The 22575-nt window shown below is 52.2% G+C and overlaps 1 protein-coding gene across 6 annotated transcripts in view; it reads right to left on the bottom strand.

Annotated features, from left to right (window-relative positions):
- Positions 1–964: 964 nt before the first annotated feature.
- Positions 965–22575, bottom strand: part of prdm16 (PR domain containing 16) — a 26093-nt gene continuing 4482 nt past the window's right edge. Inside the window, exons 1-14 of one of the 6 annotated variants that reach the window (XM_056597612.1) lie at positions 21577–21878; positions 20142–20244; positions 16329–16530; positions 15715–15880; positions 15141–15294; positions 12645–14283; positions 12005–12092; positions 9062–9234; positions 8845–8922; positions 8391–8560; positions 6923–7094; positions 2609–2878; positions 1635–1818; positions 965–1111 (exon numbers count right to left, since the gene is read on the bottom strand). In XM_056597612.1, the coding sequence (XP_056453587.1) occupies positions 977–1111; positions 1635–1818; positions 2609–2878; positions 6923–7094; positions 8391–8560; positions 8845–8922; positions 9062–9234; positions 12005–12092; positions 12645–14283; positions 15141–15294; positions 15715–15880; positions 16329–16530; positions 20142–20244; positions 21577–21687 (3645 nt within the window). In that variant the 5' untranslated portion in view covers positions 21688–21878 and the 3' untranslated portion in view covers positions 965–976. Of the gene's footprint in view, positions 1112–1634; positions 1819–2608; positions 2879–6922; positions 7095–8390; positions 8561–8844; positions 8923–9061; positions 9235–12004; positions 12093–12644; positions 14284–15140; positions 15295–15714; positions 15881–16328; positions 16531–20141; positions 20245–21576; positions 21879–22575 lie in introns of those variants that run through there. The other 5 variants (XM_056597621.1, XM_056597641.1, XM_056597649.1 and 2 more) reach the window with 5 other exon arrangements.

Raw genomic sequence — 22575 nt, 5'->3', positions numbered from 1 at the left:
TCCTTCTCTAAAATAATTATATTAACATTTTAGCACGGCAGTGCCTACAAAGAAACAATACTGTTGTATCTAAGAGAAAAACAAGTCAATAAAATTAATAAATGACATGAATTGAACAACCAAGTTGAGAAACAGTGTCCCCACATTTGCGTATGATTTAACATAATTTTCCACATGATCACACTGGGTTACCGATTAGAATGGCTAGTGTCTTGGATAATTAATCAAACAGTTGCTACGCACATTTTACCATTGACATCATCTTTATTTAATCTTTCAAAAATCAGCTCAAAATGTCTATTGGATCAATATTTGTACACCCCACGTAGAGTGGGGCTTTTACTCCAGTAACTTATCATATGGTGCTTTCATTGATTCTGTCGCTTAAGTGGGAAACAAAAAACAGGAATAAAATACAGTATGGATATAAGCGCGCGCCCACTCGGATCCAACTGGCATTCCTGTTCCAACACCGCCACCCTGTGGACATGCAGTGGTAATGCAGCGCTTAACGGCGCAGTGCTGTGAAAGGCGGTGCAGAATAGTCTTTCACGACTCGCGGGTTATCGAGAGTTCTCGCGAGATGTTTAAATAGGGTATCTACAGGGTTATGAGGGAGCCTCGCAGACCAGGACCAGATCAGACTAATGCAGTTCCAATACTCTTGATAGGCCCTCATTGTGTCCTTCACATCAAAGGGGGCTGAGCAGTTTGTTTCTATGCCAGAGTCTCGGTTAGACCCCTCGTCCAGGGACAATTTCGTCCTTCCTCCCTCCCCCTTCTCCCCCGTGGCGCTCTCCTCCACTATCTAGAGACTCTTGAGTCCTGGTCCACACTTCACTTCCTGTCCTCATTTCCCACTTCCACTCGATCTCTCGTTTGATTTGAACGCTACTGGACTGAGCTTGTACCTCCGCCCTCCTCTCCCCCCCCACCAGCCCCCCCCCCCCCCCCCTCTGGCCAGGCGGTGCTCCTCCTAGATGTGGTTGAGGGGGTGGAAGGGGCCGGTGTCGGACGGCCCACCACCCAGGCCCAGCCAGGCGTCCAGTGAGTTCTGGGAGGCCGTGTGCAAAGGGTTGTTCTCCGAGAGGGACAGCATCATTGCATAAGCCTGGAGGAGGGGAACACACACACACACACACACACACACACACACACACACACACACACACACACACACACACACACACACACACACACACACACACACACACACACACACACACACACACACACACTAAGCTTACAAGAGGTCCGACGGACAAGCAGAGCACAATGATTCTCTAAAAGGGGCAGACACGCGATAGCAGGTCGGTTCGGAAGACAGGTGGAAGGATCAAGACGTTAATTTGTTAGTGGAAAGAGGAAGAACAGAGTAAAGGCGGAGCTATGGTTCCGTGTTGACGCAACGCAATGGCGACGCGGGCGTGAAGGGTCGTGAGGGTCCGCAAGGATGCGATGGGTCCGTGAACCCCCTTGAGTTGCGTCAACGTGGAACCATAACTGAGCCTTAAGATTGGGGATGTTTGTTTTTGGAGATCGGTTCCTTTACATAATGGGACCAGATGATTCCTGCCGTGAATCAGTTTGAGTGGGCGAGGGGTGCTGGGGCCTTGGGGGGGGGTGTCACCTACCTGGGTCTTAGCCTGCCTGTACAACGTCTCTTTCAGGGCCTCCGACTCTAGCGAGGTGTTAAAAATGTCTTTGACGTCGAAGGACGGGTCGTCCCCGGCCGCCGCCCTGCGGAGCCCGTCCAGGCTCTTGGGGAAGCTGGGCAGACCCTCGAGGTCCAGGAGGGGCCCCTCCTCTTCTATACACCTACACACACCAAGGGGTGGGGGCGGGGCCAGCGGAGGGGGGGGGGGGGGGGGGAGGGGGGTTGGTGGTGATGAGGGGGCAGTAACGATCGGTGGAAGGATTGATGGATGGGTAGTTGGACGATGGATGGATGATGAATTGATGGAGGGATGATGGATTGAGGGGTGGAGTAAAACGATAGGATGGATAGATGGAGAGAAGAGAAGAAGGGTCGACGAAGAAGAAGGTTGGATTATGGAAGGGGATGAAGAACACAAGAGCGAGGGAGAAGGTAAAGAGAGATGTTGTGGCGAAGGAGACGAGGAGAGGAGGAGGTGAGATGGAGGAGAAGACAAAGGGAAGAAGAGGAGCAGGAGTGGACCTCGGATTAGGTGGGAGCAAATCATCGGCGCTCCCGCTCTCGTGATTCTAAACCGGGTCAGTCGGCCAGACGGGACGTGTTCCCCCGTCCAGACGTAAAACAAGAAGATACGAGGAACAGGGCGCGAACTAAACGCATGTCTGGCTGTGGATGGGACTGATAGTGACTGTGACAATCTGGGCCTGGTTGGGACGTCCCACAGAGAGACGGCATGCTCTTATCAGACGCTGCAGACTACCGTGCCTCTTCATCGAACCCAGAACGCCATACGGACGTATGGCGTTCTGGGTTTGATGAAGAGGCACGATGAGGAACTATATATCAGAGGCGTGATCTTAGTGGTTAGCTGCGGTGTTAGTGACGTTGAAGTAAGCGGCAACGCGCATGTGGCCGATGAAACGGCGGCCCGCGGCGCAGGTGTGTGCGTACCTGCGCGTGTGTTCGTAGCTCATCGCCAGCGGGGCCGCGTCCGCCCCTTCGTCGTCGTCCTCCTCCTCCTCCTCGTACGCTCCCGCCGCCACGGCGACGGGGGAGGGGGACTCGGGCGCCTCGTCCTGGGACTTCTCCGTCAGGCTGCCCTCCTCTTCCTCCTCGTCGTCGCCCTCCTCCTCCTCCTCCTCGCCCACCCCCCGCGGGGCCAGCTGGGAGCCGGAGGAGAGGGCGTGGCCGACCGGCCGCTCCTCCTCAGCCTGCTCCGACCTAGGGGTCAAAGGTCAAGGGTGGGGGGGTGGAGAGAGAGAGACGGGGGTTAGTGGAGTTTGGGGGAGGGGAGGTGCATTCAAGCCATTGTTTGTCAAAGAGTTGCCCCGTAGACGGAAACTGCGGAAAATATTGTTGTTTTTGATTGATGTTGCGCAATAGAAGCAAGAAAAGAGAAGTGATTACATTAAGATGATAGACACAAACACAAATACAATACATCGGCAACACACATAGACACACACACACAAAGGGGTTCGGTGGGTCTGTGACTGTGTGCTGTTGGCCACAGGGCCTACAAAGGTTGAAAAGCCTGCGCTGGGGCTTCAGGTTACGTTCTGTCCCCATACGGACGACCGTGAACTGTGTGCAGCCCGACCCGATGGGAGCAGTGAGCTGGATTACTTTTTAGAGTAACTTTGACTTTGGAGTTACTTTAGTTACTTGGAGTTACTTTCTGTTCTCGTGTTGGGAAGAACAGTGAGTAGCGTTTAGTTGAGTCGGTTTTCTGTTAACCAAAGTAAGGGAATGAAACAGTGCTGTTCCCCGTGGGACTTTAACCGCTCGACTGAAGAAAGGGCCGGACTATCCCCCCCCCCCCCCCCCCCTCGAAGCGTCTGAAACCCATGAGTCACCCGTGCTGCCTGCCAGCGGCAGCACAGACACAAGCGTCCCGGCCTCAAACTACGCTGTCTGCACAAACAAACATGGCTGCCGACAGCGGGGCCCCGGACAGCTTTGCCAAACGGCCCCCAGGCATGATTAATTGTCCCGGGGGTCCCCGGGGGGGCCCGGCAGGCTGCAGGGCCGGCGAGGGGGCCCGCTGATGGATGTGAGTGAGCGGATCTGACGGCTGAGTCTGCAGGAGAGGCTATCAGCGCGGCGCCATGACAACCTGCCATGTCGACGTTATCCAGCTCCTGCTCTGCTACTACTGTCCCCTGGATACCGCCGCGCATGAGGTCATTTCCTCCTTCCCTTTCTATGCTGGTGGTAAGGGGTTGGGGTTGGGGTTGGGGTTGGGGGTTTACGGGGGAGCAGGCAAGCGCTGGGCATTCATCAAGGCAGACAGGGCTACCTCAGGGAGGACGGCTCCAGGACTGGCCTGGGTCACACGCGAGGTGGGTGGGTCGCTGGGACAGGGGGAGACCACCAGGGGCACCAGAACAGCAGCAGCACATACAGCGGCACCACCACCACCCCCGTCACCACCACCTCCCCCGTCACCACCACTACCCCCATCACCACCCCCATCACCACTGCCACCACCGCCACCAACAGCAGCAGCACCACCCCCGTCACCACCACCATCACCACCACCACCCCCATCACCACCACCACCCCCATCACCACTACCACCCCCATCACCCCCATCACCACCACCACCCCCATCACCACTACCACCCCCATCACCACTACCACCCCCATCACCACTACCACCCCCATCACCACTGCCACCCCCACCACCACTGCCACCAACAGCAGCCCCACCACCCCCACCACCACCACTGCTACCACCAGCAGCACCAACCCCCACCCCCAGCAGCACCAACTATAGAAACCTCTTCTCTTACAGATCGAGTGTCCCTTTAATCAAATTGCTAACCGAGTGGTGGCGGGGTTCTGTGTGTGTGTGTCTATGTGTGTGTGTGTGTGTGTGTGTGTGTGTGTGTGTGTGTGTGTGTGTGGAGACAGCGTAGCTCTGACATAGAGTGTGTGTGTGTGGGGGGGGGGGGTGGTGGTGAGTGGCTGGGTTGTGTCATTCAGTCTAAACACGTCAGCAGGCTGTTTGTGTTAGCGGTCCGGGGGTCTAGGGGGGTCTAGGGGGGTCTAGGGGGGTCCGAGGGCGGCTGGGGAAGGAGCTCCGTCGTCAGTGGATCTCCCAGATGAATGCCCCAACCTGAAATCTCCGTACCCCCCCCCCCCCCCACACACACACACACACACACTCCACTCCACGACCGTGGAGTATGTGTGTGTGTGTGTGTGTGTGTGGAAGCTAAGCTGCCCCCACAGTGTACCCCAGAGGGACAGGGGTCTCCTGTCCTTCTGGGGCAGCCTTGGTTACAAGTCAGGGTGGAGTCTCTTCAGGACCCCCCTCCTAAGCTGTACCTCCCCCCCCCCCCCCCCCATCGCGATCGACCCATCCCTTCATCAGTGGTCGCGATCGCCCCTCAGCCAGCTCAACACCACCCCCTCATGAGGGACTAATAAAGTCACGACGTTAACGATAATTAACGATAAGTACGTTAACGACGAGGAAGAAAACAATGAGGCGATTTCTCGTAACTCCCATGTTGGGCTTCCACTGCGGCGCGGCTACACTGGATAGAAGGAGGGCATCGGGGGACTGGGCGGGGGTGGTGCTGGTGGTGGTACTGGTGGTGGTGGGGGGGTGGGGTTTGACAAGCGTGATTACCGCAGCTCGGCGGGCCTATGGAAGGATGTCTGCGGCCCGTGTTTGACTTCGTCCCTCCGAAGGGAAAATAAACACGCTGGCTGCCCGGTGGGCGGGACAGAAAGCAGGACACTTAGGGTGAATTACAGATATTAAGATGTCAGGCCCGGCCCGGCGGGATGGGCCCGGGTATGGAAGCCAGATGGCACCGGGAGGGCTGGCAGGAGGCGGGGGGCGGGGGGGGGGGTAAATTGGCTTCCTTCGAGGCGGTGCCTCTAATGGTCACTGACAGGGAGGGAGGGGGGGGGGGGGGGACAGACATACAGACTTACATAGAGACAGTCAGGCAGACAGAAAAAGAGATAGATACACAGTGAGACAGACAGACTTACAGACATTCAGAGAGACAGACAGACTTACAGACAGTCAGTCAGTCAGTCAGTCAGTCAGTCAGTCAGTCAGTCAGTCAGTCAGTCAGTCAGTCAGTCAGTCAGTCAGTCAGTCAGAAAGACAGACAGACAGACAGACAGACAGACAGACAGACAGACAGACAAGACAGACAGACAGACAGACAGACAGACAGACAGACAGACAGACAGACAGACAGACAGACAGACAGACAGACAGACAGACAGACAGACAGACAGACAGACAGACAGACAGAAAGACAGACAGACGCACAGACACTCAGAATCCAGACAAACAGACAGACAGTCAGACAGACGACTGACCGGCATAACATTCTGTTAGGAAAAGAAAGAAAGAAAGAAAGAAAGAAAGAAAGAAAGAAAGAAAGAAAGAAAGAAAGAAAGAAAGAAAGAAAGAAAGAAAGAAAGAAGGGTACGAAAGAAAGAGAGGACGAAAGGAGGAAAGAAAGACAGAACTCAGAGAGAAAAGGGACAGCGAGGGAAAGAGTCGAAAAACCTTCAACAGTGAACGATTCTACTACTACTACTAAAAACAGATCATGAGTCACCATGGCAACTGGGGACAAAGTGTACAAGTCAGTGTTGTGGTTCTGGCTGTTCTGGCCGGACAGCCTGGACTCTGTGGTCTGTGGTGGGGGATCGTGTTGCTGGACCCCACCGACATGTCCTGACAACCACACTTGAACCACTAGATGGCACTGCACACCAAGTATTAATGCTGCTGCTGTTCGCTGTTGCTGCCCATTCTATTACCTGTGTGTGTGTCGGCATGTGTGTGTTCTGCCTTGTGTATATCATAATTAGGCCTACCCTCTGTATAAACTTCAACTACAAAAATCAAACATCGGGTTGCTGTGTTCGTGTGTACACGTGCATGTGCATAAGTATAATCATATGCGGGTGAATATTTGTGCATACTGATGTATGCGTGCCTCTGAATAGTATGTTTGTGAGTCTGCGTGTGCGTGCATTCCTGTGTGTGTGTGTGTGTGTGTGTGTGTGTGTGTGTGTGTGTGTGTGTGTGTGTGTGTGTGTGTGTGTGTGTGTGTGTGAATAATGCATGTGTGTGCGTGTGTGCGAGCATGCGTCTGTGCGGTGTGTTTGTGTGTGTGTGCGAGCGTGTGTTCCTGTGTGTATAAATAAAAGGATGTGTGTGTGCGCCTGTGTGTGTGCGCGTGTGTGTTGGCGCGTGTGTGTGCGGCGCGTGTGTGTTCCTACTTCTTCTCTGTGGAGCTGGAGGCCTGGTTCATCTCACTGTTGGAGATGAAGTTGCGGATTTCCGAGAAGTACGAGTCCTCCTTCTCCTCTAAAAGTGCATGATTGTCTGGCTCCGAGGTCGGCGAGGAGATGGTGGTTCCCAGGTTGGAATGCATCCCAGGCTGCTGGCTCACTGTCAGACATGACATACACACACACACACACACACACACACACACACACACACACACACACACACACACACACACACACACACACACACACACACACACACACACACACACACACACACACACACACACACACAGATGCACCAACAGTTAGTTTTGTTACATATCCGTAAAAAAAACTTAACACGTAATTTGTGTAATTTAAATAACCTGGATTTGTATGATATCGGGTTAACATAATTGAAGGCAAACTTAGTTGTTTTAATAATGATAATATTAATACAATAGTATAATGGTCAAATAATACATGTGCAATAATTATACAATAATAATTATACCATAATCAGCAATTCCACTTCCTACTTGATCTTATAGAAACAGCTTAATTAACAACAGCGTTTCCCTACAGCCGGCTCGGCATCGCGCCCGCTGAATAATTGTATTTTAAGAGACGGACGTAGCCTTTCAGAAACGAAACGTGAATAAAATAAAATCTTGGCGGTCACTGTGCTCAATCCATGACGTTTCCGAGGTTGGGTTTCACGTAGCGAGAGACGGAACGAGGGATCCGCCATCGATTCCCCCGCCGCCAGCATGCACAGTAAATACGGGTTGTTATTCAGATGTCCGGCGCGGTATGGTGTGTAACTCTACTCTCGCCCCGCTCCGCAGCTGTGATGTCAGATGAACGGCATTCCGCGTCAATCTCGCTTCGAGTCGGTCAGTGTTTACTGCCAGGGGTGTCTATTTGGGAGGGGGTGGTGGGGGGGGGGGGGGTCCATCTTAGTTCCTGCCAATGAGGATTGTTAACTTTAGAGTTTATGTAACGGCTCTGTGGAGAGCCAGCGGCCAGAGATGGAAAAAGTGATTTTGACAGCGAACCTTGTTGTCGGCCGACTTCAGAGTAAGTGTGTTGCTGAAAGGTCGAGGTAGACCTCATCCCCGTCCCAGCCCCACACTGACTATTAAAACCCCCTTGGGTTGAGAACATAGGAGGCTTTGGAGACATATTTCATCGTTCTTTTGGGGGGAGGCATAGTTCTGGATCTTGGATTGTATGTTTTAGTTTATAAATAGTATTTTTGGATGATTTAAGTGTATGTGAAGGGCTTCCTGTATCACTAGGCAGAAGCATGCTCAAACCCCTGGCTCTTATTGGGTTGCACAATATTAACAACATATGTGAAGGTGGTTCTCTCTGCTACAGTTGTCCATTGACCCAATCCGTCTGAGATGTTACGATTTCAGTCGGGATTATACTATTTGATCGCTGACAAACGACTGAGCGTGCCGCTCACCAGGAATGTTCTCGTGCTCATGCTTCTTGAGGTGGCGGTCCAGGTTGGTCTGCTGGCCGAAGCAGCGGTTGCACAGGTGACACTTGAAGGGCTTCTCCTTGTTGTGGATGTTGCGCACGTGTCTCTGCAGGTTGGACGAGATGCTGAAGGACCGGTCACAGTATTTACACCTGGTGGGGGAGAGAGAGAGAGGGGGAGGGAGAGGGTGAGGAGAGGCCGAGGTAGAAAGGGGGGAGGAGACAGAGAGATAGAGATAGAGAGAGAGAGAGAGAGAGAGAGAGAGAGAGAGAGAGAGAGAGAGAGAGAGAGAGAGAGAGAGAGAGAGAGAGAGAGAGAGGGTGAGGAGGGTTAGAAAGAAAGAAAGAAGGGGAGAGGGAATGACACAGGAGGAGCAGAGAGGGGAGCATGGAAGAGAAGAGAGGGATGAGGGCCAGGGGGACGGGGGAGGGGGTACCTGTAGGGTTGCTCCCCTGTGTGTGTCCGCAGGTGTCTGGTGAGGTTGGCGGAGCGGGGGAAGATCTTCCCACAGTACCTGTCCGGGGGGGGACAAAGCGACAAGACACACACGCGTTCGTTATGGACCTCAAAACCAGTTGTGCTTTCAGCTAGCTTCAGCTCGCTAGCGCTGACGCGGCAGCACTGCGGGTGGCTCCGTTGCGCGGCGAACTCACCTGCAGGTGTAGCGCTCCTTGCCCTTGCGTAGGATGGCGTCCGAGAGGGAGGGGGGCGGGGAGCGGAAGTTGAAGAGCGGGTGGGCGGAGTGCTGTAATGAGGTGGGCGGGGCGTCCAGCTTGAGGGAGCCGAAGCTCTCCAGCTTCTCCGTCATGTTCTCCATGGCAGACATCTAGGGGGAGGAGCCAGAAGAGAGCACGTCATTTCATTGGTTACTCTGGTTTGGAATGAAGGGGAGGATGGGGAGCTTTTGGATTCAGGTGTTGTTGCCCTAAACCTTTTAGTTTTTTTATTCACCAACAACAGTGCAGCACATGTAAGTGGAAATAATCCATCCAGTACATTTAGATTCTCCATGTTGTTTTGGAGACTAAAACCTTACATAAAGAAGAATGATTATTTTCATTAAATTGTTCACAAATGAGATACCAAATGAGAGACAGATAGAGAGAGAGACAGGAATAGAGGGAGAGTGAGAGAGAGTGACCGAGTGAGACAGTGAGACAGAAAGACAGAGAGAGAGGGTGAGACAGAGAGACAGAGAGACACAGAGAAAGAGAGAGAGGACTGGGACGTCTGGAGAAGGCGCTACAGCAGAGCTCAGCCTTGTTCATTGTGCTTCAGGGAGGAGGGTTAACCCTCTGACCGACCACAACCCCCCCCACCCCCCCACCACGCATCACCACGGGTCTCCCATCCCATCCCAGGACCCACACTCTGTTCCTCGCCCCCCCTTGCCTCCTGCACCCGGACCGAAGCCGCCCAGCGTCCAATAAGCCATGAAGGAGCCTGGGTTTGAGCCGCAGCAGAACAGTGTGGTCCAGATACTCCTGACCGATAACCACTTCCCCTCTGATGGGGGGAGGGGGCGGGGGGGGCTCGGGAACAAAGGCCGCAGACGATGGGGGAGTTTATTTGCCAAAAGCAGCTTACATCCTTCCTAAGTGTTTTTGTTTTGTTTGGTTGTTCCCTCTCTGCGAGCGAGCGCGGGGACGGCGGAGACACTGGGACAGACACTCCGTCTCGATGTGTTTATTCGCCCCTGTGTGAGAACGGGGCGTAGGAGCCCGTGGGCCGGCGACGCCGTCATCGCGACCGAATTAGAGGTGGCATTGTGTCGGGGCTGGGAGGATCCCGGGGCCCGGACAGACGGCCCCTGGGAGAATGCGCTTGATACTGGGATCTGCTCCTGTGGTGTGGTGATGGTGGTGGTGGTGGTGGTGGTGTTGTGGAGGACTATTCTATAGTGATTCTATTAAATAAAGGCTTGCAATACGTGCCAAATGTTCGCAATACGTGCCAGCAATACTGTGAAATATTAACCCATATTAACCAATATTAACCCATATGGAATGAGGATACATATGCTAAATAGGATTATCAGATGTTGGCTGTGAGCCAACATGCCCCCGATTGAATACTTGATACATAACTCCTCATCAGTGCAGTCAGAGAACAGGATGAAAAGCTGTGTAATTTCCTGTCAGCTTGTATCTATTTACATTGTGTGTATATTTTATGATGCGTATTACATTCGAAAGATATCCCGTGCTGCTGCAGGAATGAAGTGCTTGTATGATTTCCCTTTTGCTGGATCATATAAAAAAAGTGTCATACACACAGATGCATGCATAGCCTGTTAATTATTGTGTGTGTGTGTGTGTGTGTGTGTGTGTGTGTGTGTGTGTGTGTGTGTGTGTGTGTGTGTGTGTGTGTGTGTGTGTGTGTGTGTGTGTATCTGTCTGCATATGCACCGGCAAATGTGTGTATTGCAAAGTCACGATTGATAGAGGACCCAGATTTCCAGGTCAGATAAAACGATTTCCCCAACAAGAGCCCCCCATTCTTATGGACACAAACACAGGATGTCCTTGATGGACAAAGTGCTATTATCTAGCCAGCCAGCCAGCCAGACCCAAACAACAAGCCCTTCTGCTCTGAAGGTGTGGGGGGGGGGGGGAGTTATTAACCATTCTGTGTGCTCCCAGCGCACGAAACAATGCCACGGCTAACTTTAGCCTAGCCAAGTGGCTACGCGGGGCATCCAACCCACAATTCAAACGCTTATTCTCTTCTCCATCCCGTCGTCGGTATTATTTATTAATACTATCATTCCCTGTAATCAAGAACCTGAAGAGGCCGGCTCGGGTTGGAGGGACGGCCGAACAATGTGGCTGATTGTCCTGAGAGCCCCGGCGATAAGGCCGTGTGTCTTCAGAGCGAGGTAGCGTCGGCGCGCTAACACAGGCGCCGCCGCGCAGACAAAGGGAGAAATGGCACACCGAACCCTTGAGGAATAACATCAACACTGAGGAATGATGGCCGACGGAGGGGGCCAGCGGTAGCCACGGCGTGGGAGGCAGAGCTGTGCTCCTTTCACAGAACGCACGCCCGTTAAAACATAATAATAACGGATCATATCTGGAGGTGTGAACCCCGGGACGCCGGTTCCGCCCCCGTGGGAGACAGCCTGGTCAAGGTTAGGGGGGGGGGGGGCGCACGTACATCTGGGATCACAACAGTCTTGTTACCGAGTCTGCGTGGTCGTTTGGTTGTTGATGTGCGTGTTGTCGTGAGGGAGCAGGTAGGGTATGAGGCCTGTATGAGGATGACCACAGGCGGAAGGCCAGTATGGGGGATCGAACCAAATACTGTTGGACCCCCAACATATCGGCCCTCTATTACCTGGTTCTGAGTGCGTCTGTGTGTGTGTGTGTGTGTGTGTTTTTGTGTGTGTGGCTGTGTGTATGTGTGAGTGTGTGTGCATGTGTTAGTATGTGTGTTTGTATCAGTTTGTGTGTGTGTGTGTGTGTGTGTGTGTGTGTGTGTGTGTGTGTGTGTGTGTGTGTGTGTGTGTGTGTGTGTGTGTGTGTGTGTATGTGTGTGTATGTGTGTATGTATAAGTGTATGCGTGTGTGTGTGTGTGTGTGTTGTGGTCCTACCTGGGGATGGAACAGCAGCGGCGAGGGCCTGAGGAACTTCTCCTTCAGCGCGCCCACCGGGTCGAGGAGTTTCCTCTTCTCCACCCTGCTGGACCAACAGCAAGGGGTAAAGGGTTACGTACCACGTAGCACCGTAGCCGACTCACCGGGTCCCACCTGGTAGGGACCCTATACAGACTCACGGCCCATAATGCACCTGGTCCTACATGGTAGGGACCCTATACAGACTCACGGCCCATCATGCACCTGGTCCCACCTGGTAGGGACCCTATACAGACTCACGGCCCATCATGCACCTGGTCCTACATGGTAGGGACCCTATACAGACTCACGGCCCATAATGCACCTGGTCCTACATGGTAGGGACTCTATACATACGATACAGACTCACGGCCCATCATGCACCTGGTCCCACCTGGTAGGGACTCTATACATACGATACAGACTCACGGCCCATCATGCACCTGGTCCCACCTGGTAGGGACTCTATACATACGATACAGACTCACGGCCCATCATGCACCTGGTCCCACCTGGTAGGGACTCTATACATACGATACAGACTCACATCCCATCATGCACTTGGTCCAGAGCCCTGTGGGTGAGGGCGGACTTGCGGGTGAGCTCGGGGCTGAAATACCTGTACATGGGGTCCATGAAGAAGGCGGAGGGCTTGGCGTAGTGGAGGGGCGACGGCTGCGGGGGGTGAGACAGGCCCTGCGGGTGCTGCAGGCCGATGGGCGACTGGTGCAGCGACTGGGCGTGCGGGGGCATGTGACCCGTCGGGGCGTCCTCCTTGGAGGGGGTCCCCTTGCCGGCCCCGTAGGGGTGGTGCTTGCGCCCCTGGGGGTCCGAGGCCACGCCGTTGGGCCCGCTCCGGCGCCGGCTGCCGATGCTGAGGTCCAGGGGCTGCTCCTCGCCGGTCGCCGCCCGCGGGGGGCCGCCATTGGGGTTGCTGGGCTTGGGCGGCGTCGGGGGGGCCGGCTTGGTCTCCTTGGCCTTGGTGGTGAGGTCGAACGCCGAGTCGGGGGTGGGCGCGGCGGGGGGCCCCTGCGCCACCGGCGCCATTTTGTGCAGCTGCTCTCGGGGGGACTTGGGCTCGGGCTTGAAGAACAGGCCGGGGTTGAGGGCCCCCCGGTCGCTGCTGAAGGGGTACAGCGAGTGGGGGAAGTTGGGCAGGAACTGGAAGGGGAACATGGAATGGTAGGGCAGCGGCCCCATCTTCTTCTCCTGGTGGAGGCCCATCAGCCCGGGGCCGAAGTACTTCTCGGCGATGGAGGCGATGGCCTTGATGGAGTCGGTGGTGGCGGTCTGGGCGTGGCTGGTGGTGGGCGGGAGCGCCTGCTCGTCCGGCGGCGGGAAGAACGAGTGCTGCGCGACGGCCTTGGAGAGGAACGGCCGCTCCATGGAGAAGCGCGCGGCGGCGCCGGCCATGGCCGACACCAGGGGCCCGTTCGGGTCCTCCGACCGGCCGCCGTCCAGCCCCGGGGCCGCCTGGGCCGCTTTCCTCCGCTTGCCGCTCCGCTCGCGCTCGCTCTCGCCGTCGCTGTCCAGGTCGGAGCCGTCGCCCGACGCCGTGCCCGTGGTGGTGTCCAGGTCCGTGCCGCTCGTCGTGTTCACGTCCTCCAGGTCGCTGCCGTCCGACATGTCCGCCATCTTGGACTTGGACTTGACCTCGCCGCTCGAGGACACGTCGGCTTTGCCCTCCTTCTCCCCCCTCTCCCCCTGGCTCAGACCCCCGATGCCCCCGTTGCTGCTCATGGAGCCCATCAGGGAGAGCGGCAGCGGCGCCTCCATGGGGCCCCGGCCCCCCTTCCCGTCCGGCCCCAGCGGGCTCTTCAGCAGGGGGTTAGGGGGCAGTAAGGGCGGGCGCGGGTACAGCGACGGGGCGAACAGACCCGGGAAACCGTGCGACAGGGACGGGTAGCCGTGCGGCCCCGTGGAGAAGGGCAGGCCGGCGTGGGGGTGGGGCCGGGAGGTGAAGTAGTCAGTGAAGCCCAGGCCGGCGTGGGCCAGCCCCGGGTGGTGGTGCGGGTGGAGGCCCTTGGCCTTGGCCATGATGGGGCTGGAGCTCATGGGGATGCCCGGGTTGAACATCCCGACCGGGGAGCCGAAATGGTTCTTGCCCTCGCAGAAGCGCCGGTGCTTGTTGAGGGAGGAGGTAGTGCTGAACATCTGGCCGCAGTCTTTGCACTTGATCTGCGTGCGGCAGTCGGCGTGCATGCGCTTGTGGCGGCACAGGTTGGAGAACTGTGTGTATGACTTGTGACACACTTCGCCTAGGGGAGCAGGGGGACAAAGCCCACGAGGGCCTGGTTAAACCTATTTAAAAACTGTCTCTAAGTCTGTGTACCATTTCAACAACACAACAGCACAATGTGTACACCAGGAGGAAGTGGAAGGAGCTTCATAAGGGAGTGTTTTAACAGTGTCGTAGATGAAGGTTATGAATGGGGAAAAGGAATGGAGTGTATTGTGCATTGAATGGATTGAAGTGGATTAATACTTACCTCCTCGGTTGCAAATAAACCGCAGTTCAACTAGGACTATAATATATAATATAACTGTAAATCAACCTTCAATTAAAATTAGTTCCTTATGACTTAATGAACTTGAATTATTTCTTCTAACACTTTAAAAAATATCACTTAAAATAATGCACTCAAATGATGAAGATGAGGAGGAGGAAGTGGAGGAGGAGGAGAAGGAAGAGGGTGAAGAGGAGAAGGAAGATAAGGAGGAGGATGAGAAGGACTTGGGTGAGGAGGAGGAAGAGGGTGAAGAGGACATGTATGGTAAGTAGAAGGAGGAGGAGGAAGAGGAGGAGGGTGAGGGTGAGGAGGAGGGTGAGGAGGAAGAGGGTGAGGAGGAGGAGGAGGAGGGTGAGGAGGAGGAGGAAGAGGGTGAGGAGGAGGAGGAGGGTGAGGAGGAGGAGGAAGAGGAGGAGGGTGAGGAGGAGGAGGATGGTGAGGAGGAGGATGAGGAGGAAGAGGGCGAAGAGGACATTGATTTGGGTGAGGAGCAGGAGGAGGAGGAGGATGAGGAGGAGGGAGAGGAAGATGAAGGTGGCGAGGAGGTGCGAGGAGGTTCGAGGAGCCCCCCCCCCTCCCCCCATGCGGCCATAGCTCTGACTCACAGATAAAGGGCTTGACGCTGCTGTGGATGTGCTTGTGCTGCTTGAGGCCCGAGGACGTGGCGAAGGTCTTGCCACACTCGGGGCAGGTGTGGGCGCGCGCCCCCACGTGCTGCGAGCGGATGTGCCGCTGCAGGTTGCTGGGGTCCGTGAACACCTGTGTGTGTGTGTGTGTGTGTGTGTGTGTGTGTGTGTGTGTGTGTGTGTGTGTGTGTGTGTGTGTGTGTGTGTGTGTATGTGAAGGGCGGGGGAGGGGAGGAATCGAGAGCACGGAACACTTGAAGTAAACACTTTCACCATCTTCACATACAATGGATGATAACAGCACAATAATAACATGTTTTAGCGTTTATTTTGGCACTGACTGTCCCAAATAAAGTAGCGCAACAATAGCATGTTATTTCTAACGTGATTCAATACATATTTCATGATAGACGCAAAAGGACATAGTCTACGTATTATGCCCATGAATATTATAGCACAACATAAATAACAGGAATACTTGAAATCGTGTCAAATGCCAGAGTGTAAATACAATCAGGAAAGGGAGCCTTTGTCTGCTGTGTGCACAACTTACGTGTGGGGTGTGCTGTACCTTATCACAGTTTTCACACTCAAAGCGCTTGCCGCTGTCATGAGACATCTGGTGGCGGATTAGGTTGGACTTCCAGTTGAAGGCCTTGGGGCATTGGTCACACTTGTACTCTCGCTCCTCTGTGTGAACTATCATGTGCTGGCCCAGACTGGACGAGCACAGGGGACATGGACATCGGGGTTAGTGGATATCGCTGCTTTGGCTAAGGCAGAGTATTCACGCAGAGAGCGCACATGGATACTTCCCTTTGTTGCAGACACACTTCCCTCTGTCTGCACTCCTCACGTAAATGATAATACTACAAAATAGCATGGATTTCATGTGTTGTTGCATTGTTGTGACACTGCCTTTTAAAACCTCAAACCCAAAAGGAGGTAAAAAAAAAAAGATTATTAGCTATAAATACTACTTATACGATACTCAAGAAGAGGTGCACGGATGTGAATATTTTACAGAAAACAAACACAAAATGATTTATATTCATATGTTTCCACCAGCACCCATCATTACCACCAGGATCCCTTCATTCATAAATCCGCTGAACTGCACCAGCACCCATCTCCACCACCAGGGACCCTCCCCTCGTGTTCCCTCACCTGTACTCGTTGGGGAAGATCTTCTCACAGTCCTTGCACTCGTGGACGGCCTCGTCGCTGTCCTCCCGCTCCTGCTTGAAGTCCTCGCTGAGCGCGTCGAACAGCGAGCCCGAGCTGGAGCACGAGTACTTCTGGTGCCGCCGCAGCTCCAGGGACGTGGTGAACAGCTCGTCACAGTCCTCGCAGCGGTACATCTGCTCGTCTGCACACACACACGCGCACGCACGCGCACATACAAACGCACACACAAACAGAAAACCAACCCGTGAATACACCGTTGAAGTTACTCAGTATGTTACACGAACAAGACATTCAATTGAATATGTCATTTATTAAAACAAAATGCAACTGCTCAGAGGGGAGCGTATCAGAGGTGAGTCCATGTAGCCCTATGATTCCACCATGAGCCTCTGTTATTGTTATAAAATATGAATAACAGATGAACAAGAAATGAATATATAATATGAGGGAGGAGGTAGGATCACATGAACGGCGGCTGACAACGACGGGCGTTCAAAGGCAAGAAGGACGACGACCGAGAAGCCAATCAGAACACGTGTCCTTTACCTCCCTGTCCCTCTCGCACGCCGCCTGCTTGCTTACAGCTAATCACGCTCGTGTTTGAGCGGTAAAACCAGCCCGATCGTCCAAATTGGCATTCGCATAAAGAAGCGGGGAGGAGGTGAGAGGGTGGAGGGATCAATTAGCGGTAAAACATGGCCTTCATTAACTCGGATAATGGCTTGCTGGCCGCGACGCAGTCTGAGCCCTAACAACACGCAGGGGGAAACAATAAGGCTCGCTCTTCCCCTTCCAAGTAGATAACCTTTACGGTACTTCGCAGCACCAAGGTCAAACACATTAAACACAGGCCAACTTTTCAATGGAGAGTTCCTGAACGCAACGCCAAGTTCAACAGCTCTGGGGGGGAGAGGTTGGCTGGCTGGAGAGTTGTTCTGTGTGTGTGTGTGCGTGCGTGTGTGTCGGTGTAGTTATTCATGTGTGGATGTGTGTGTATAACTTTGGTTGGAGTAAAATAGAGGTCATTTATATGTGTGCAAGTTTTTTTTGTGTGTACGGGTGTGTGGCCTACATGTTTGTGTGTGTGTGGGGGGGTATGTGTGTGTATGTGTGTGTGTGTGTGTGTGTGTGTGTGTGTGTGTGTGTGTGTGTGTGTGTGTGTGTGTGTGTGTGTGTGTGTGTGTGTGTGTGTGTGTGTGTGTGTGTTTGTGTGTGTTTGTTTACATAACATTTTCCTAACAGAATGAGCCATGAGGGGGCCGAGGCAGCAGTTTGAGTCGAGCGGGACTCACTGTTGTTCCCATGCCAACCTGCCCTCACCTGATTCCACTGTGACCCCCCCCCCCCCCCCCTCCGACTACCAGACCCACCCAGCACCCGCCAGCCGCCCACCCACCCATCCATCCATCCATCATTTCGGACGGAGCCTAATGAGTTCATCCGAGATGACTTACAGTGCGCGGCTCACCTGTCCCCGCCCGCAGGTGGCCGTTTACCCAGCTGGAACGTCTTGGCAGCGTTAGCAAAGGGGTATTAGCAATGTTAGCATAGCCGCGCTGACCTTGGTGCTACGGCTAAATGACCCGTTGGTCAATGGGCCGTGCGGCGGTGGCGCGGGGCAGGAGTCGGAGGCTTTAAGCTAACACGCCAAACGGCCGCGCCGCGCGGAGGATGTAGCCCATATATCACACGGAGCGTCTCGCTGGGAGGGAACCGCGGGCTGGCGGAGTCACAACAGACCGTTATTTCTCAACAGTAAAGAGGGGGGGGGGGGATGTCACCGTACTTCTCTTTTGACTGAGTGCATGTTTCCTAAAGAGGGGATCCACCGAGCAGCTTTAAGCCTATGTATTTTTACACGCATGTACACTCCAACACAAAGGGTACCACTTTTAATTGCATATATTGGTATTGTATGTTGGTCTATGTGGAGTATTGTCTGTGTGTCTGAGGGAATAGTTGTGAGTGTTTCGTTTTCTTTTGTTTAGTTATCTAGCCAGTGCGGGCGGGATTAACTCTGTGTGTGTGTGTGTGTGTGTGTGTGTGTGTGTGTGTGTGTGTGTGTGTGTGTGTGTGTGTGTGTGTGTGTGTGTGTGTGTGTGTGTGTGTGTGTGTGTGTGTGTGTGTGTGTGTGTGTGTGTGTGTGTGTGTGTGTGTGGGAGGGTTGGGGGGGATTGCATGGACTCATAAACGGGGAGACTAATAGCTCTCCGCTAGAAGAAGGGAAACACAATTATGTGCAGTTTAGCGGCTAATCTGGGAGCATGGGTGAGCTCTCGGGGGACTCTTCAAGACCTCTACTTCAAATTCCTTCTCCGATAAGCCCGAGAGAGAGAGAGAGCGCGTTGGCAAGCTCCGCGCCACAACACGCACGCGCACGCACGCTAGATGCAAATAATTTGAGAAGGACCAGGTGGACTCACTCTTGTCTTTCTTTGTCTGTCTCTCTCACTATCCTTCCTCGTTCCCCCCCACTTTTCCCCCCATGTCTCCCAGACATAACAAAAAAATATCCCGCGCACGCGACCACGAACACGCACGTGATCACAACCTATAGCGATGCGATACACGCTGACGGAGGAGCGGATTGACTCAAGGCAATTGCATTCCTCCGCCGTCTTTCAAGCGCTCCTTTAATTTACCAGTCTGTTTCTCTTCAATAATCTCGCGTGCTGCCGTCCACTCCCTTTCCCACCCCTCCGTTGCAGGCCTATCCCCTGTTCTTCTGGCAGAGACTTCTGACCCGCGCTATATAGGCCTTTATACATGGGAGGGGAGGGGTGGGGGGTGGGGGGGACATTGTGTGTAATTCCGAACGTCTCACGAACATCGTGTTTTCTCTCCCCCCGTTTTGATAGTTCATGACAAGTTAAAGTAATCAGCTTTTTTTATTTATTTTTTTACTCGCGGTTTCCCCGAAAGACTTGGAAAACACAACAACACACTGTTACCTGACAACCTCCCATCCACCGCAATAAGTAGGCCTACAATATGTTCACGAGGAGTCCGGGCCGTTTCCCGCCGAAGCGAGAGTTCGCGAGACGGGCCCTAATCGAAGCTGAACATCAAAGCCAGATTGGGAGATAAACAATAAGAATATCGTGCACGTTCAATTTGACCCGGAGGCTGCCCGGATGAAAGGAGGAAGAGGTAAACTAATGAGTCTCGGATTACTTGACCCCTGGACACGTGACACGTGAATTAATCGACCCCTCGGTCGTTGGCCTAGTGCCTTAAAACGGACCGCATCTAAACATTGAATAGGACAGTGTCAAATGAACACCGAATTAAGGAACTGCGTTTGCGTAGAGGCCTACAACTTTCACTCTAGATGAGAACCACGTTGATTGGAGTCTCCTTCATTGAATAAACGATAAATGTGATGTGTAGATCATCTCATGATGTAAAAACCTGGACCATTTAAAAGACGGGTTATTTAATGAATGGCAAGCCGCGAAGCTTTTCTTTAACTATGTGCTTATGGGCCTATCGCAACTTGAGTATTATCGAGCATATAGGCTAGGCCTATTCAATTACTGTCTCCACGCCTACAACAAAATGCCTGCCACCTTCTTAGCCTTTTTTTTTTTTTCCACAATTTCACAAAACAGGTGCGAGATTTAATTGAGTCATTGCATTCATTTACACGTCTCCAGAACACCTTGCTGGGTTTAAAAAAAAACTTGGCCTATTGCCATCCTTGTCACATTAGCGGTTATGCAATGCACAGAAGCAATAGGGGGAAGGTTAAATTTGTTTAAATGGCGCACTAATGATAAACGCTGATCTTACCTTCCATGTTGGGCGCCATGGATCCCTCGGGGAAGATGCCGTCCTTCATATAAACCAGCAGCTCTTCGCCCGGTTCGATGTCACGGACCGCTTTATAATAGATCTGAGATAGACGGAGAGAACACCTTTCAATGCAAGGTCTTGTTGCACCTGATGGCTTAATAATGCAATGTAAGGTCAGTAAAGCACATTTTAAACAATGATAACGAAGTAAATAACAGGCTCATATTCAATTTAATGAAACAAACATAAATCAAAAGGACAGCATGTGTCAATAATAGAAAATATCTCTGTTGAGTACTATTGATTTTTCAGTTATTATAAATAACAATATAAATTTGTGTTTAATCATCCAGGAGAAGACATCGCATTTAATTAGATAATTGTAAAAAAAAAGAGAAAAAGAATAACATCAACAAATTCAAATAGGCTATACGAATTTTCGATATTTCTCTAAAATGTATCTATTGAAATACGGATTCTATTTTTTAATGTGTAACATTACTGTGAAACCTATCTGAATGTTAATCTCTTAAATTCCAAACGAGACAAAGAAACGAATACTAACAGGAAACAATGTATTAGCTTTGTTAATGGGTGTACAGGGGTGTCCATCAACAGACGAATAATGTCGGACAATTACTTATAGGCCCATCGCGTTTTCACTTCAAAAACCCAGCAAAATATTTAGAAGCCAATGGAATTACAACTTTGCAGACAACAGGAAAAATAGCCTCGATTATATATATAAATATATTTTTAATGATTATAAGCATTATTTGTAGCCTATCATTATAAATCCTCAACATACCGAAATAATTGAGTCCCATTTAATTTTTACAATTGAGTCGACTTTGAGTTGAACATAGGCTACAGGCTTACAACGAGACGGATATGATATAACAACACCACTATTGTATTGACACATTCACAATTTGAACTTATCCCATCTAACAAATATGTAGTCCTTATTCTCCAATAACTACCACGATCCGGCCCGGCTCCACATTGCATGCGATCCCGTGTACGGCCACATGGGGGCGTACTGGACCACTTTAAACACCCTCGTGTATGAGATCAACAGTGAGAGAGAGAGAAAAAAAAGCCAAGCTCGCATTGATTCACTGGCACTCTGCGACGCTCAGAAAGGTTTGAGAAACTAACGCCGAGACTTGGTGACCCAAGATAATTTGCAGAAAGAGAGCAACATTTTACGTTAATAGCTTAAGATAATAATAACACAAATAGTGGAGCTTCGGAATAATAGCAACAACAATTGTTATTATTAACAGTAGGACTATCGCGCATTCCTTTTTTCACTGTTTTCCGTATTATTATTATTATCACCATCATTCGTACGATTTAATTCGATCAATGCACCACAAATAGAAAACGCGGTGCGCGTGCAGCCCCGGTTCTAATCTCTCGACCTGACCTTTCTTTTCTCCGCGAAGTGGAAGAGTTGAGAAAGTTGCGCCGCGCTCCGCAGAGCCTCCAGTTGTTGCAGTAGCACTTGGGTCCCGGTGGAGTTGGCGACACAACCCATAGTAGGCTACCGGGGAGCGGTGTCGGCGCGCCGGAGCGGTCGGGGTCGGGGACCAGGGGAAGCGAAGGACGCCTGAAGCGGTCAGAATCGGAGGCTGGCGGACTCTCGGCGAAGCGTCCTGTCCGCGATGTTCCGTCACTCTCTAGTCTAGTCCGTGAAGCACGTCTTTGATGAGGATGTGCCCTGCGCTCTCTCTCTCATTAGTGATTCCCTATTGCCCCCTTGGAGCTCTCGCGGTTAACCGTCGGCCACTCCTCCTCGTCTTATCTCCAGCCAAAAGGACTGAGGGATATCGAGCAAGACCCCTCCCCGCATCTCCGATCTCTGCCACGGCTCCCTGGCCGCTAGATACATCTATTATTGATGGGAATAATGGATAAAGCGGCCCGCGCGCACGCATGCACGAACGCACGAACGCGAAAACACACACACACACACACACACACACACACACACACACACACACACACACACTCATGCACGCGCGTAAAAACGCACGCAGGACTGAAGATAAATGACATCAGGTGATTCTATCATTTTTTAATTTAATTTCAATTAATTTCGTCTAACGAATCTTTGATCTGAACCAATGCACAACATCCGACAGATTACTTGATATTTCCAAACACATCGCTGCCAAAACGGCCCACATCGACCACAATTGCACACACAAAGTGGGGTAAAATAAACGAAATCCTTAAAATAAATACTGACATTATGGCGATATTACCATTTAATAAAATGCTTCTAATATTTATTATTTTCAGATCTAGATTTATAATATTTATAGGCCTTATTGTATTTTCACCGTTCGTAACGTTTTAAACGTTTTAATAAAGGCCTACATTGCAATTTCCGAAGATATCTTTTTGCTCACATTTCACATCA

Source organism: Gadus chalcogrammus, chromosome 1, assembly GCF_026213295.1.
Source record: "Gadus chalcogrammus isolate NIFS_2021 chromosome 1, NIFS_Gcha_1.0, whole genome shotgun sequence".
Classification (NCBI taxonomy): Eukaryota; Metazoa; Chordata; class Actinopteri; order Gadiformes; family Gadidae; genus Gadus; species Gadus chalcogrammus.
Note: the sequence above shows the minus strand (reverse complement) of the source record. Positions and strands in the feature narration are given on the sequence as shown.